The 17,492-nt window shown below is 44.0% G+C and overlaps 1 protein-coding gene across 3 annotated transcripts; it reads left to right on the top strand.

Annotated features, from left to right (window-relative positions):
- Window positions 1-6,752: 6,752 nt before the first annotated feature.
- Window positions 6,753-15,102, top strand: CNPY1 (canopy FGF signaling regulator 1). Of its 3 annotated transcripts, none has more exons than XM_038559807.1 (4): window positions 6,753-6,885; window positions 7,852-8,055; window positions 9,877-9,973; window positions 13,983-15,102. In XM_038559807.1, exons 1-4 carry the CDS (start codon window positions 6,820-6,822, stop codon window positions 14,018-14,020), a joined length of 405 nt encoding a protein of 134 aa, XP_038415735.1. In that variant the 5' UTR covers window positions 6,753-6,819; the 3' UTR covers window positions 14,021-15,102. The 3 variants fall into 3 exon arrangements, with proteins under 3 accessions (XP_038415735.1, XP_038415736.1, XP_038415734.1); XM_038559808.1 differs by lacking the exon at window positions 6,753-6,885 and adding an exon at window positions 6,990-7,052; XM_038559806.1 differs by lacking the exon at window positions 6,753-6,885 and having other exon boundaries at window positions 7,486-8,055.
- The last annotated feature ends 2,390 nt before the right edge of the window (window positions 15,103-17,492 follow it).

Raw genomic sequence — 17,492 nt, 5'->3', positions numbered from 1 at the left:
GGCACCTGATACCGTTCTTCGCTTCTCAGATTTCTCCGAACATCCATAAAGGATCTCGGGTCTGGAAGTGTATTTGCTAATAAGCAATATGGTGTCTCATTGCACTCAGCATTCGTCAAGAAAATGGGGGCATTTGGCTGCCCCCCAAGATGCCATCTGCATGACATTTGGGTCTGAGGACCAAGGCATCTTTCTCAGGCCATCTCATACCTGCTTCTGAAGACGAGGCTTTCAACCAGATCACGCCCTTCCTCCCATGCCTGTTGCCTGCTTTTTCTATGTGAAACATGGCAGCAGTGACGAAGAGCCCGGCTTCTGCTACGGCCAGCTTGGGCAGCTACAAGCTCATCTCCACCATGGGCATCATCCTTGGGACACCGAACCTCATAGCCCACACTTACTTCCCTGTCCACACAGGCTGCCTGTGCACCCTGGTAATGTACAGAGCTGGGCACGATAGGTCTGGGCAGGGCCAGGGCTCTGGGACACCAGTGCCAGGGGCTAGAGACATGCTCTAAGTGCCAAGGGCCTTGGTGCCCATGCTGGCAGCCCTCGATGCTGAGCAGACAGGAGGGGGAAGGTGCTGTGAAGAGAGATTCGTAGGGCTCTGCAGCGATGCCGAGGTCGCCAGTGTGTCCCTGCTTCTCCGACGTGTGAAGGACATCTCTCCTCGCGTCTCATCAGTAAGGAGGGCGCAGAAATCAGTCTACGCTCCTTAAATTGGCGTCACTTTAAGGACACCTGCAAAGTAAAACAGCCTCTATCAAAGTGAAAATAATAATAGCACTTTCCACTTAATGTGCCAGGCTCTGGAAGGATTTCCCTAGCAGTTTCTTGCCTGCTCAGGGACAGCATAAGGCCTGTGGCGAGGTTCCTGGACAAGCAGGCAGGTCAGCAGCTGGCTAGGCCAAAGCAGACCAGAATGGAGGTGTCTGGAGGCTTCCCGGCTCAGCATGGCAGCGGGACAAACAGAGAATATGGGGTCCTCACATGCGCACCAGGGCAGACCCGTGCGCACACTGTGCTGGTCAGCATTGGTGGCTCAGCCGGGCCAGGGTGTCCTCATGGTGCCCAGCCTCTCTGGATTCCCCGCCATCTCTGCAGAGGTGCGGCGTGATGGGCTTGGGCTGTGGCTGCCATGGCTTCAGGTTGAGACCTCGTGGTCTTTGACTGTGTTTGCAGCTCTGGCTGCCACCAGCAGAGACTGAAGACTGGAGGGCCTTAAACACCACAAACTTAGTGTCTCTTCATTCTAGAGGCTGGGAGTCTGGATCCAGGTGTGGGCAGGGCGGGCTCCTCCCAAGGCCTCCCTCCCCGGTGGGCAGACAGGATGACCTGCACATGGTCATCCCCCTGCATGTCTGGGTCCTGACCTCTTCTTCTTATAAGCAGAGCAGTGACCCCAGGTTAGCTTCATGACCTCTGCAAAGGCCCTCTCTCAGAATGAGGCCACATTCTGAGGTCCCGAGGGTGAGAGCTTCAACACAGGAATTTAGAGGACACGATTCAGCCCCAGAGTGCCCCTACTTGGTCACTTGGTGGGGGCGTGGCATGTGGCTATGGCTGAGGGCAGTGAGAAAACAGCCTGGCCCCGAGGACTGGCTGGCAACATTCCCCAGCTGGGCTCTGACCCTGGCTCTGCCCTCTTTGTGCCTGTCTCCTCGCCTGGCAAGTGGGGGGCAGGCTGCAAGGTCCCCAGGCTCCAGGAGCTGAGGGTGGGAAGGCAGGAGATGTGGAGAGCAACAGCCTGGCAGTGTGACAGCTACCACCCCGGGGGTCTGGGCCGCGGCTGGCCGTGGACGCCTGGCTCTTCACCCAGAAATGGGGGGGGGGGACACACCTCGTCCCACACAAAACTAGTGTTAGGGATAGAATAAGGTAAGATTTGTCCAAAAAAATGGATTTTTAACAAATATTCCAGAGGTATGCTACTGCTCACGACGGTCAAGAGCTCCTCTGTTGAACCTGCACACGGGTGTGCAATGTCTTTGGCTCTTTCTCCCATGGGAATGGATTTGGGTTTCCACGCCTCTGCAGTAAGTGTGACTCCATCCAGGGACTGGTCAGTGACGGACTGTTGAACGTGGCTGAGCCCTCGTGTCACCACGTGTGTGTGTGCACAGCACTCGGCTGTGTGTACAAAGAGGATGAACGCACACAGCACACCTGGACACACACACGGACATGTGTGCACATGCGGACACACTTGTACGGATGCACGTGCTGAAGGTTTCTGGCTGGAGGAGAACCAAGGCTCAGAGTCTGGGGTATCAGCCTCAGTGGTGTCTCCGCCCTTTTGTTCCTTTTGGATTTTTTTTCCCAATCAAGTGAATGTGTTCCTTTTTTTATTAAAAATGTTTTTAAAGGAAACTGCGCTGTCCTTCCGGTCCATGGAAACCAGTGCGTGTGCACCTCCACATCCGTGAAGGGAGAACACGGGGCTTCCAGGATCCCGCCCTGCTTCCTCTGAGCCGCTGCGTTTTCTAAGGAAATCTTATCATTTGCCCACAAAGTGGGGAGAGGCCACCGTAGATTTCAGAAACCTGAGTTTTCACCTTTTCCATTTGTGGAAAGTGTTTGGCGAAGGTGGTTAGAAACAAGCAGCCACGCGACTCAGTGTGTGTTTTGGGACCGCGATGGTAAAAGATCCCCAGGTTTGGGGAGAGGGCAGGAGGCTGTGAAATAAGGAGATAGAGATGGTGTGAATGAGAGCTTTAGCTCCACCGCTGGACAGGGAGCCACATGACCGCTCGGAGCAGTTGCTGGGCCTCCACCAGGCCGGCCCATCTTCTCCCAGGATCCTAATGTCAATTCAGAATCACAGAGGAGTCCCCTTCAAAACCACCTGAGTGATCCATCTGACACGTCATGGAGCTCAATAAACATGTGCTGAATGAACAGACACACGCACGTCTTACTCTGTGGACACTGCCACGCGGCTGCCTCTGCCTTGTTAGGCACCCTCCTAGCCACGTTTTTTTCTTTGAATCTGCCAGATCCTTCCGGGATTTGCCAGTGAGGGCACAGCTTAGGAACACACCGAACACACCGAGAGGGTACCCGGAGCCCTTGCTTAGGGTGATTTTTTTTTTTTTAAGATTGAAAACATTGTGACACTTTCATGCAAATAAATGCATTTTCCCCTATTTTGCCTAAAATGTGTGAAAATGAAAGGTTTTTCTTGAAGATGAACAGACTACTCTATAGAGCGGGAAACCAAATGTGAGTGCCAATTTTGTATTTGATAATGAAAGTAAAGTTTTTTTTAAACTTCCGGGAAAAGTCAACTTGAGTTCAATGACCCCATCTAGGGTTCAACAATGATGATCCATTATGTAATTTTTCTCTGATTCTGTTCATCACTCTGAAGTTGGAAATAGGCCCCAGAATCTTAAAAAAAAAAAAAAAAGTGATTGAAACTTTCAGTTTTGAATTGTAAGAAAATTTCCCCCAAAACCACATTGGTCTTTTTTCCTTATTTCTAGTTGCCTCAACAACCTGAGCATATACTTTGTTATAAGATGTCCAAGAATAAGAAAAGGAGACACTTGTAAAATATTTTATTTTAAATGATAAGAATGACTCTTTTCATTATTCAAATTAAAGAAGGCAAAAGTTGATGTTATTTTCATAAATTGACTGTGTCTTTGTGGCAAATCGTGCTGCAATCTTTGTGTTTTTTCCCCCAAGGTTTTATTGATTGCAGAAATTCACCTGTTTTCACATAGAATTAATGGTAACTGGAAACTGATATTAATTCTGTTATCTGTTGGCTGGCCTTAGTTCCCTAAACAAAGGCTACTTAAAAATCTCTGTTATTGATTAAGTCCAGATGGAATTCACTTCTTCCGATACACAAAACACGGGAAGATTTGTCCGTCTGTATTATTCCTCATCGAAATGAGCTCCTCTAGCTTTCTAATTATATTGTCTAATAAAACTAAACAGTCGATTCTATTTGCATATTATATGAAGTGTTATACAACAAACTCATAGCAGTCAATTAACATAAAAGCTAATTATATATCTCATCATCTTACAAGTTTCTGAATTCATACTTCCCCTGTTGTAGCCTAGAGCAAAGGAGGCTTGAATGTTCACTTCTAAATATTGACTTTCAACTAATATCAGAAGTGATTTCAATATTCTTGTGGATGAAAGGGGAGTGATTAAGCTAGATGCAATATTTGCTATCATGCAATTAAAATTTCTACACTAACTAAACCTCGCGAAAGAGAATCTTTGCAACAATATGAGATCAATTAGCAGCCACTTAGCAGGTTAAGTCCTGGTTCCATATCTGAGGAACGCTCAAAATAAAGAAACGTGGGATTTATTTGAGATGGCCGGACTGTCAGCAAAGAGACAGATCTACTGCGAGGATGTTTCCACGTCCAGTCGCACACTGCAACATCATCGCATCCCTGCCTAATTGTGATAGCTATCAAGCAAGAAATTCGCTACAAGAGGAACAGAGGCACAGTAATGAACGCACAGGGGAGGCAGCCTGGGACCGCGGGCCGGAAGGTGCGGCTCGGTGATCTAGAGCGAACCCCTCTCCGCTTTTCCAGAGAACCCAAAGCCAAAACTTCCAGCTACTCTCCACCTCCCCCCAGTGCCCCCTCCCCCTTTCAAGTGTGGGTAGGTCCTTCCACCCCCATTTCACTGCCCGCAGAACAGGCACAGGGGGGCAGAAGACGCGGAAAGAAGAAAAGAAATAGACACCAAGTGGGATCGAGAGCTGAAGCTTTCAGAACGGCCAAAGTTAGGATTTCCTTCATTTACCATCGAGTCCTAACGGATCGCTTCCGTGCGCGAAAGTCCTAGCAGGGGAGTCGGGTGTAAAGGGAATGGAGATAAGGGAACAGCCAGTGGATCGGGTTTCTCCCGGCACAGCGATGGCGACGGGCTCCATTCATATTGTAATGAGGTTAGTATCTCCGGACCCGGCCTTCCAGGGTGGAGGCTACCCTCCCCTCAGATTACAATAGGAGTTGCTTTATTGACAAGTACTATTCAAAACCTTCATAGTATTGAAAGAAAGACTTCGTTTTATTCCACTTGTCTCAAGACTTATTGCACTCTTATAATCAAAACACTGTGAGGGCAGAAAAAGGCCCAATTATTCTATGAACAGTCTTTAGATTTCCTGGAGGCCGCTCAGCCAAGTGGACTCATTTTAAACACCAATCGTGTGCGTTTTAACAAACGTGGAAAGAGCTGCGATGCTTCGGCGTCTTGTTCTTTAGAATCTTCCCGCAAAATGGGATGCTTTGATTGAGATTTTAAAATATATATTTTCTTAATCTTCTGAAAACAGCCTCCGGGAATCTCATGTGGGGTGCTTTTCCTTCTTGTTTTTAGTGGAGATTGCCGTGAAGCACTTTCTGAGCTATCTGCCGACAAACATTTTCCACTATTCAAGAGCGCTTACTCAAAAGAGCCAACCAATGACATCTTTAAAAGCCCGTGTGCCTTCAGACTCGGAAAATCGACAACATTCGCGTGTTGATCTCTGGATATAACATATTTGTGTTAAAAACCGGCACCGTGCTAGTATACTCAAACATGTAAATGGACACTTGCAAAATTGAAAAAAAAAAAAATCCTGTTGTGTGGAAAGTTTTAAGGTAGAGACTGTTTTTAAAAAGTGCCAGCCCGGGAAACAGACAAAAAGCATCTCAAAAGTAAGCTGCGGAGGCCTTCCACCCATTAGCCTCTGGTTTGCTCCCATCTGAGATGCTCGGCACAGTTCAGGACAATTTAAAAAAAAAAAAAACATTTTGCAGAGTGGTCTCAAGTCAACGTGAAATACTGGGATGCGTTGAGGGTTCCCCAAGCTCTTCAGGCTCAGACCCCTGCCCCCAATGATCGCCACCCCCACCCTGTTTACTTTTCCAATCGGGAAGGAGTGAGGAGGAGGGGAGAGAGCCAGAATTTCTCCCTTACACTTCGATTTTTTTTTAGGGGATAGAGTCTACTCCTCTCTGTGAAGTAAAATGCTGCTTTGCTGACACCCAGAAAGTGCCATGAACCGTGTCTCAAAGCCATCAGCTAAGGAGATACACTTAAAGCAGGCGCCTGGCAGGAGAAAACCATTATTCTGCTAATGATTTGCCTGATTAACTGTAATTAAGAATTTACCTCTGTGTTTTATAACTTGCAGACCCAATCCATATTCAATCCTTAGCTCCTGTAAGGTAATAAAACAGATTTTCGGTTTGCTAGTTAACCCGTGTATTGTGTTTGTTTGTTTGTTTGTTTGTTTGTTTGTTTGTTTAACAACGCAGGGCTCGGTTGGCATAATGGAAAGTGTAAGTAAAACACCATTTGTATTCGGGAGGCACTTTCAGCCACTTCCTTTAGGCTCCTTTGACTGTAGACATAAAAGCACACACACACGCTCGGGAGTTTGTAAAAACTTGGTGTTTCAGTGAATAAACAAATGCGGTGGTATATTCCAGCTCAATGCAGGATTTAACTGCGAGAAGGAAGGCGTGGGCCTGGAAAGGACCGGCCTCAAACCAGGTTTCGGGGGCCCCGGGGCGCGCCAGTACCGTGCACTCGGTGGGGGCCGCGGAAAGTTCATCAGTGGGGTGTCTCTGTGCGGTTCTCCCCCTCCGCGTCTGGAGGCCTCCCTCCCCCGGGGGCGGCGGTGCCGCGGGGCGCGGGGGAGGCGGGGGGGGCGGTGCGGGCGCGGCCCCGGCACCTGCGGCCAGACGGCGGGGCGCGCGGGGACCCTTTGTGCGCCCCGAGCGCGCCTCCAAGCCGCGCGGCCGCCGGCACCGGAAGGGTTCACACTGCGTCTGAAAGGGGACAATGGAGTCTGGATACATCAACATCGCAGAAACCGAGTTCATTTGCGATGCAGCCCCTTTCACGGCGGTTGTCATGCAAACTTCCTACTTTGATCAGCGGAGGGTGGAGAGGGAAGGAGCCCGCGGAGGCCGGGCCGGCGCGTCCGAGGCGCCCTTGGCGGGTCCCCGCCCCCTTCCGGAAGGAGCCGCGGGGACGCAGCCTCCTGCACCTTGACCTGTCTAGACGGGCCCGAGGTTTTGTCTCGGTTACCAAGGGCGAGGGGTGCTCTTTGACCCCCGCGCGGGGCGGAGGCGCTGGCCCGAGGGTCCTCGGAATCCTCGCCGGATTCCGGAGGGAGCGGGGCGCGCGGAGACGGGCACCAGCTGTTGCGGAGCCCGCGGCCAACCCGGCCGCCCCGGCCGCCCCTGCCGCCCTCTCCCCGGCGCCCCGGGCCGCCCCGCGCCGCCCGCGCCGCCGCCGGGACTCCCCGCCCCGACCCGCGCCCGGGCGCAGCCGCGCGCTGCCACCTCGCCTGCCCGCACCGAGGGCGCTCGGCCTGGCGGGGCCCACGCGTCCCCGAGCCCGCCGCCGCTCTCGGCCTCTCCGCCTCTCCTCTCGGCCTCTCTGCCCCCTCCCTCCCTCCCTCCCTCCCTCTCCCCATCTCCCCATCTCCCTTCGCTCCCTCTCTCTCCGTCTATCCCTTCTCTCCCTCCCCCGCTCTCTGGCAAGTAAATAATCACAGCCGTTTTCTGCAGTCGGTGCCTTATCTGCATGTTCCGTGACCTTAGAAAATGATCACCTGTATAAGAGGACCTTCTCATTCGAATTTAGTTTTTTCCCGTCCACTCTCAAACACCCGCACTCTCTCAAAAACCCCGTGTAGGCTAACTTCTGAAATTCTGTAAGCTGTAGCATAGTCGTGCACAGATGAAAGGAGGAAGGCCAGCATCCTGGCGTTCAGGGGGTGGCCAGTGTCTCCGCGCGCCTTCCCTTCCCGCTCCTGAACCCCGTGCACGTGAAGGCAGCAGCCTCCCTGCCCTGTTGTCTTCACAGATGCCCTTAGCCCACTCGGAGGCTTTCCTAGCAGACCTGTTGGATGGAGTGTGTGAGCGGATGAACGACTACAAGCTAGAAGAAGACCCTGTGACCAAGAAGAAGGCGTTTAAGAGATTTGCTCCAAGGAAAGGAGACAAAATATACAAAGAATTTAAAAAATTCTATTTTTATTCTGATGCTTACAGACCTTTGAAATTTGCGGTAAGCTCTCTTCTTTGCAGGTGAATCCTGTGCTCCATGAATACATTTTTGTCCCCCCCCCCCTTTTTTTTTTCTATTTGCTTGGGTTGTTGTGTTTCAATACACTGAACATTAAATTGTTATCTGTTTGCTTTATTGTCCTGCTACATTTTCAGTGTTGAGCAGGCATTTAGAAACTTGCCTTTGTGGAAACACCTCACGGGCTGTGGAGATGGGAAATATTTTCCAGAAAGTGCTGTTGCAGCCCCCAGTGACTTTAAGACACAGTTGGCATATTTCTGTGCTCCTATGGGGCTCCGGGAGGGATCCCAGTGGGTCCTGTGGCTGAGGCAGGGCTCCTCCAGGTTCCCACAGAAGGAATCAGGGGTTGAGACTCCTAGGTTAGAGTCTAAATTAAAATGAATGTCGTTTTCAAATATTTATCGCCAAATGATGGAGGAAGAGTGACACACATCCTCCTCACCCCCCTTCAGGCTTCACAGGAGAGAGAGAATTTCTTTCCTGAGTTAATTCAAGTATTTTAGCAGAAACTAAGTTAAACAAAGACTTAGGTATGGTAGCTGGCTTAATGCCAAACTTCCGTCCAGTATAGTGTTTATTTTAGATGAATGCTGGCCTCTGGCTTGCTAGAGTGTGCCTGGCAAAATATATTCCAATATATTTCACTTTACTTAATGCTGTTGAATCAGACAAAGTGATGGAAAAGCCTGTTTAAAAAATGTATTAAGTTCACACATTGGCCAAAATGTCAGGCATGCTGAACCCCTGAAATAAGGGCTTTAGCCGACTTTTGAAGATTTCATTTTAATTAAAAAGTATAGGCAATAATTCCAGGTTGAAAGTAGTCTGGAAGAGAAATTGCAATAAGTGAGTGTGCTTGCATTTCACAGGTTTTAAATAAATACATTATAGTGGAATTTAAATATTTTTAAATGCCATTTAAAAATTTTAAAGTCTTGCTTAATGAACTTGGAAAATGATTTGCAAGTCTCGAGTGAATGCCCTGCTGTAGCTTCCCAGTTCCTGAAACTGTAACCTTTGTGGGTCTCTAACACAGACATGTACTTACTTCACTTAGAATTTAAGATTTTTAAATGCCTGGGCAAACATGGGCTCCCTCTCCTCTGAAAAGTTAGATTATGGGGTAGGAGCAAAGTGAAATTATGACTGGATCTCTAAATGGTATGAAAAGAAACTTGCCTAAGTAACTGTCAAGCATGTTATCCACAGTGAAATTGAGGAGGAGTTGGTTTTGATTGCTGAGAAAACCTAATTGTTTTCACCCTTCAGACTCTGTTTTAAAACCACAACATGGATTATTATGTTAAATCTGAGGGAACCCGGTTTAACCATTTCGAGGAGCTGTGTCCTTTAAAGGGTGCTAAAAAAAACCAAAAAAACAAAAACAAAAAAAAACGAAAACAAAAACAAAAAAACGGAAGGCGAAGACCTTTCAGCTCCACCCAGGAGACATTTCTTCCTAGTCTTGGCATTCCAATTTAAGGAAGAGGACCAAATACCAAATACAAAGGACTAGTTTTTCCTTCCTTACCCTTGTCTTTCAACAGGACTAATCAGTGGGTTAAGTCCCAGGAACATGATGCAATTAACATTCTGGGGAGAGAGTTAATCCAGGGCAATGATGTCTTAAACCGAAGGGGCTAATAAAAACGGACCACCTTGGCAATACGATTTTATATTTTCGGCTAAGAAAGTGTTGGTAAATGCTTCTTTTTTTTTTTTTTTTTTTGGTAAATGCTTCTTATGAGATGCCCCGTGCGTGTGGATCTAGCCACCTATGCCGTTATTCCGTTTCCGCAGTGCGAAGCCATAATAGAGGAGCATGAAGACGAAATATCCTCACTTATCGCCCAGGAGGCACACCACCTCGCTGACAAGCTGTGCAGTGAAAAAGCAGGTACTGTGTCTGATGTAACATGTGTCCTCCGCTCACCCACCCTTCTCCCTCAGCTCTGCAGCATCTTTTTTTTTTTTTTTTTTTTAAACCGTGCCTTGCTGTCTCCCTGCCACCAATAGCTCTCCACTGAATCAGAAAGACACCCTGTGAGAGAAAACAGACAGACCAAACCACAGGGCTACCTCGGGGCTCTCTGGTTGGCACTTCTTTTCCTCTGCCTGGTAAAGGAAGTCTAAAGGACTCAGTTTCCAGATGTTAAGGAGCACATCCTCATCAGATTTGGATGGATCCAAAAACATTTTCTGTTTCTAAACTCCCAGAGATGGAATTCTCCATCCTGGATCAGGAAGGAGAATCTCCTAAAAACTTGCCTACAATGACAGAAGGTGGGGTCTTTATGTAATACAAGATTTTAAAAGTTTTTTTGTTTGTTTGCTGATTTGCGAGGGGTGCTGGATATTTTGTTTTTCAAGTTTATTTCCCAGAAATCCACTTCTTTAAAAAAAAAAAAAAAGTCTTTTCTGGCAGAGGGTAGAAAATAATATTTGACTCATATTCTTACACTCACACCCCCACATGCACTCACACTCAGAAGCAGGAAAAAAAGGACCAGAACTTGATTTATACAAAGTTGAAACATATTACCCCCTTTGAGCCCTCCACCTGTTTGGTAGAGTGTAAGCCTTCTAGTGGAGTGTCACCGATGCTTTCTCAGTACATTTACAAGTCAGGAAGACTTTTCAGATATCTTTGACAAAATGAACGAAGCATATGGAGTGATTTAAAGTCCTGGGAGTGCTTTTATACAATTGCAGAAGCTTGAGATATTTAGCAATTGTTTATAATAAAGTATAATATACTCGTACCCACATTATCAGATTTAGTGCCAAACTCCTTAAAATAATACTCACCGCACCTTTGTAGACATATATCCATGTCATCAAAGGTTATCAAACAAGAAAGTCATAAATCCACGTTAACAGGGAAAAGTTTTCTTGCTCTGAGTAGATAATGGGATAGTTTTCTGCTTAAAATTCAGTTTAAAAAGATAATAAAAAGATGAAGTCCAGTTTTCCATGGAGTTCAGCTACATAATGTTGTAGTTTGTGAAATTCACATCTGTAAGTGCATAGCCACAATTTTCCAAAGAGAGTATTTTGGAAGTTATTCAGACAAGTCAGAGATGGATGTATGTATGTTTGAAGATACAAACAAAAATGGGATGATCAATCATGAAAATATCTGTTTTCCTATTTTTTCCTCACAAAGGGTTTGGATTTGTCATAGTCATCTATGGCAAATGCAACAATTTGCTCTATAAACACCTGTTCAGACCTTACAGAATGACCTGAGAAAGTTTGACCAAGTCTTCACAGCAGCCCTTGACACAAATAATCAGAGCCTGGGGGAAAGGCTCTGTCCCTAAATGCAGCAATTTGACTTCTTGAGTTTAATAATATCGTCTTTTCACTCCTTTTGCATATTTATAACTGGAAATAAAAATTCACAGGAACCCAAAAAAAACAAGAGCATAGGGTGGAAACCTAAGATTTATGCAGGACTGCTGGTGTGAAATAAAACATGAGATAACTAATTCTTAATAGCATTTGGTTGTTTAAAAACCGGTTAAGTGCTTACACTAATAAACATAAACATCAGTGCCTCAGAACTACTGAGAATCCATGCCAGCACCCCCAAAGGGTAACCACCTCCTGGCTTAGCATAGTGCAGGGGAGTGAGTTTTTCCAGGTGTTTCTCTGTGAGACATATTTATGGATGTTCTAAACCATTCATAAATTAAAAACTGTGAGCACAATCCATCTTAAAAAGAGGCTAGATTCGCCCCCCACCCAGACTTCCCCTACATTTAAAGTAAGTTAACACCACATAACAAGGTGGAGTTTTTTCAAACTTAAAAATTATTGCCAGAAAAGGCTAAAGCAGAACGCCCATGGGAAAAATTGCACTTAATGGCCCCGGTGACAAAGAAGTCGTGAGTTTGAACATACTGGGACAGTTTCAGATTCCCGTGTAAAAGGTGAGATGCTCACACTGTAGAAAAACTCGGCGCTTTCAGATGTAATGTATGTACAAGTATAGCAAGTGTCCTATGAGAGCACGGCGTCCATGCCCTGTTCCGTCAAGGTAATACTTTATCTTGTACCATTGTCCAGCAACTTTGGTGTGAGTGATCTCCATGATTTAAAGATGTTTTAAAGATATGGCCGTGTGTGTGTATGTGTGTGTGTGTGTGTGTGTTTGTGTGTGTACGGGAGGCTCAGAAACCACATTAACATGCTACCCAGTGTGTACTATGTGCAAGACCTTCTACACTTGAGGTCTGCTAAAATGTCTACATACTGCTTTTAGGGAGATTATTTCTTTTAAATAGATATTTCTAGAACTAGATGTTTAATTGGAAAGTTGGTCCCTTTTTATACTTTGTATATACGTGTGTACATATATCCATGTGTTTGTTATATGTGTGTGTATATATATATGAATTTTGCTTTTTTCTCTTTAATGTAGCTCATTTCACTTTATTTTTTAATACTTACATAGGAGCAGATGAGGGTATATTCACAGACTTTAAAACCATCTTTCTTGAGGTATAATTGGCATAAAATTATAAGGGGTTTAAAGTGTATATCTTGGTAATTTGATATGTGTATATATATTGTGAAAGATGCCTCCCATCTATTTAATTAACACTGGATCCTTTAAGTATTAGGGTCCTACAACGTACCCCCCCAAACAGACAAATGAAGAATGATGGAAAATATATCTGTTACATTCAAAATGACCGTTTGGATTTAAAAATAACACATCAGTGGGATTTTCATGAACATTATGTGCCACCTTTTGAATAAGTAAAGAAACCCTCAGTGAAAGGCGATAGATAGGATTGCAGATCGGTCTGTGGACGCCCCTGCAGCTTTATTCACTGCATAAAATAAAAGTTATCAAATCCATCCTGTTCTTGGGGTGTGAGACAGAGTAATAGGGATACCCCATACATAATCTGTTTTTTTTTTTCCCAGACAAAATAAGAAAAGTGAGTTCATTAGATTTCCTGATGGAAAATTTTGTGGCACATGACCCAGGCTTTGCCAGATTGTCATTTTAATGTCTTGAAGTCAAAATGGTGTTTCAAAATCTTAATAAGATACCAGGTCATGATAAAAAAAAATGTAGCTATATTCTACTGATGGCAAAGAACATACCACTCTAGATCATGGATGAATGGATACTCTGAGGTGTCTGGGGCTCTTCGATAGCTGGAGTGTGAGGGTATGGATGTAAATACAGAAATGTATTCTGTATACATGTTACTCCTGCTTTGATACTAAATCTTAACATTTAAACCATTAGACTGATGAATCTGTCACCTGATCATTTTGAACGCAACATACGGAATAAGGAACCAAGTATCCTGAGTTGTTTAGCCTACATTTAAAGGAAAAGCATTTTTACCTTTTTGTGTATCCTTCCCAACACGAATGGGGGTGTTGAATTATAATATACCAAGTAATTACTTTCAAAGGCCAGTATATTTTCTTTTTAACGTAAATTCTGTAGTTAAAAGAATCCATAGCCTTTCTAAAGAGAGTTGGCATTAATTGCTTCCACTTAGAAAAGTAGTGTGTATCAAAGGGCTCCTTGAGTTAAATGCCAAGCATGCTGTGCCCCAATTTAAAGCATTTCTTAAATACTCCCAAGGCCATGGGCAAAATGGTATGATCCCTGGGCTTTGGTTTTTAAATATTCCAGGAAAAAATGCTGGAGGATAGAACAAAATAGCAGAGCATTGGCAGGTGTTGAGGCCAGGTTTGGGGTCCTGGGGAGTAGATTATACCCTTTTTTATGCCTTTGTGTGTATTTGAAATTTTCCATGATAAAAAAGTTTTTAAAATGTGCTTCTATAAAAACGTGTTTTTTACAGAAAGTTAGGGACTCACATGCTGTGATTAAATGTGATTGTAATGCTGTATAACTTTTTTTTCTCCAGACCTCTGTGAAACCTCTGCTAACCAAACTGAGCTTTAGGATGCCAGTTCTACCAGTTAGTGAGGAGGAAAGCCACAGCTCCACAGGTCAACATCTGTTTCATATCTTCATTTCTTCATGCAAAGAAAGTTTATATCTCTTGTTTATGCCATGTTGTCTCAAGTGTGACTTTTTATTGAAAATCTGTTGTTTGGCATCATGACAAACTTGGTTCTTTCTATAGGGGAGGCTGAGGAGTGCATAAAACAAATTACCTTTGTGGATTTGGGTACTGACAGGTTTGGGAGTAAATAATTTAATTTTATAATAAGAAAAAAGTGAAGCTATTTCATAAATGAAATAAGGGTTTGATAATGCATACTGTATATTTTATCCACGTCTACAAGTATCATGTTCTATTTGATAAGAACTTGATTTGATTTCTTGAATACTTGATTGGTCATGAAATCAAGAAAATATATTGCCACAAATTCCAGATTATGTATACTTCTGGGTTATATATGATGATCAATAAAAGAAACCAACTTACTTTATATCAGGAATGAAATTCAAATTGCCAGCTTTAAACATAGAGTTTTAAAACTTTTTAATCTCTAAAATGTAATTGCGTAAAAAATATTTTTATCACGAACAATACGGTGGCCTTTCTCAAGCATACCTTTTGAATTCAGATGATTTAGAAAGTTGATTTATTATTACATCGTGTATTCTTCGAAGATGACACCAATGAGCATGCTTTGTTTTACTGAAAACTCTATTGCGTGTGTGTTGTTGTTTTTTTTTTTTTTTGAAAGACTTCCAGCTAACGGTTAGTAGGTATATTTTACTACTAACTAACCTATTATTCTCCCATTGGGGTGTTCTTGTCAGTGTGGAGATGGTGGGGAAGTGGGACTTCATGAGAAATTACCTATTGAACACATTTAGTACCAGGACATAATAACCTGTTCTCATATTACAATTAGTTCATTTTCTCTGTTAAATTTACATTCAATTGAATCTGATTTAATTATTTAAAATGTCAGGGTGTATCCTACACTTCTTTATTTTATTTATTTTATTTTATTTCATTTTATTTATTCATGACAGACACAGAGAGAGAGAGAGGCAGAGACACAGGCAGAGGGAGAAGCAGGCTCCATGCCAGGAGCCTGACGCGGGACTCGATCCCGGGACTCCAGGATCGTGCCTTGGGCCAAAGGCAGGTGCCAAACTGTTGAGCCACCCAGGGATCCCCCTACACTTCTTTTTAAAAAGAAATGCTCATGGTTGATGGTGAGAATTTACTAGGGAGGATGATCTAAATGCTGGCCCGAAGAGCAAAAGCTATTTGCCATGTTTTACATAACTGCCTAGAAAACATTCAGCTGAGGCTTTGGGGAAGGGATAGTTCTGAAACTTAGGAAAATTTACCAAAATTAAGAGGAAGCAGTTTCCACTTTTCTCCCTCTTCCATCCCACTTCTTTTTGGAAGTCAGATTTTTAAAATTAATGTCTCTTGTTTATCTGGGAAAACTGAGAGGCATGTCTTTTTCGGATGTGTCTGCAGCTGGTTACCAGGTATAAACCATGCATATTGTGACCCCATGAACCTGCATTACAGTGGACATAAGACGGAAATAGGATTTCAGAATCATTCGCACCATTTTCAAGTCACGGAGTAAAGTTGTGATTTAAAACACAGTCCCTACATCTTTATGTAAACCTGTCTATTTAAGATTAATTCAACATTTCGAATAGTGAGCTGTAAACATTTCCCAAACTTGGGCTTCCTTGTACGTGCGCTGCCCAGGAACGTGATGCCTTCAGGAAAACCTGGTGGATAGGTCCTCCCCACCACACCCGAAGCTGGAACATCTGTAATTGTGGAAGTGTGACCTCAGGCTTCCCAGACTCTCACTAGCAATTGTCACAAATTCTCAGATCCAGACACTGCTGATGCTTAGATCACAACAGAACATGTGGGCTCCTGTTTACAACCCAAGTGAACGTGAGAGGTATGCCTTCCTTCCCCGACGAAAGTGTCTCACGGATGGTTATGCTTTTGCTCCGACTGGAGTGAGCCACCAACCTTGCCTCTAATAGAGAACATGTAAGGTTTCACCGAATATGGCTTTTCAGTTTTTTCAGTTGTTTCTTATTTCCCAGGAAAAAGTCTTGTCTCTTATGATATGTTTGACATCTCATGCCTTTCTTTCCAGAGATTTTTTTAAAGTGTAAATATTGTAGTTAAGTCACTGATTAAATGTACATTTGTGGGATAGACACAAACCACCGCATTTCTTATGGCTGCAAATATTCTGGAGTTTCCCTGTAGGGCATAGTCAGGGTGTGCTGCTTTTGCTAATGAACAATAATGGGACAGAGTAGTTGCTCGCTTTAGCATCCCTCGGAGCCACATTCCTGCCTTCTTAATGACGTTTATTGACCCAAACCAAAACAAAGCAAAAAGCCTGGGAAAAAAAAAAAAAAAAAAAAAAGGCAGCGCCCAGAGTGTGGCACAAAAGTTTCTCGGAGTCAATGAAAAGCAACCTAATTCTGGGTCAGGAAATTTCCTGAAGGAAAAAAGTGTGTGTGTATGTGGGGGGTGTGGTGTGATATTCATTAAAATAACGGGGAGGGTAGACACATTTGAAGCAGTGGTTTCAAGATGTGCTTTATGAGACAGGTTCTTTGGGTCTCCCTGGAAGACGCTGGGAACCTGTTCTCATAAAGAGAAACCAAATTGGCTGAGATGCACTGTTTATATTTTGTTATGTGGATTACTACTTTCTAAGAATAAGCCAAGACCAATGAATCCATTTCACCAAGGAGTGGAAAGTGGAATTGAGCCCAAGTCCCAAATGGGAGAGATCAATACTTTATTTACTAAGACAAGCCCTAAAAAAATAGTCAATAGCTGGTTATATTTGTTCTACCTATTTCTCTGCTAGGGTTGATATTTATTCATATATGTAATGGCTTTATCTAAATAAAAGAATTTTAAACTATCAATCTTAAAATTCAGATTATAATGGAATATGAGAAAAAGCTCTTCTCTGATGTGATTTTGTGGCCTGCTTTAAAATTTGATACACGTTTTTTTAGCTAATCTTAAAAGAGCTCATCTTAAATCTTGAAGCCCATTCAAACATGTTGCATCATTTTATACCAAAATGCAATTAGCAGTGATATTAAATTGTCACAATACCTATTAGATACAAGCGTGCATTTTGTTTTGATTTTCTGCCTATAACTAAATGCACCTTTATACATTTCTTAAATTCCTCAGATTATTTGTCTACATTTAGGAACCAAATAGGTAAAAGACCTGATGAGATAGATGATACTGAAAAACAGAATCATAGACAGTCATTGCCTTTAAGTTACCAAGGAAAAGATCCAGCAGGTGACAGTGTCCTCTCTGGAATCATACGTGCTGCCCCTGGCCCTGAACGTGTATTTGCTGAGGAGGAATGGCCCACTGATTTTGTCCATTTTCAGGACCTACCCTTCTTGAAGGAGATGGTGA

This window comes from Canis lupus, chromosome 16 (assembly GCF_011100685.1).
Source record: "Canis lupus familiaris isolate Mischka breed German Shepherd chromosome 16, alternate assembly UU_Cfam_GSD_1.0, whole genome shotgun sequence".
In the NCBI taxonomy this organism is placed as follows: Eukaryota; Metazoa; Chordata; class Mammalia; order Carnivora; family Canidae; genus Canis; species Canis lupus.
The sequence above is the reverse complement of the archived record's forward strand: the minus strand, read 5'-3'. Positions and strand labels throughout refer to the sequence as shown.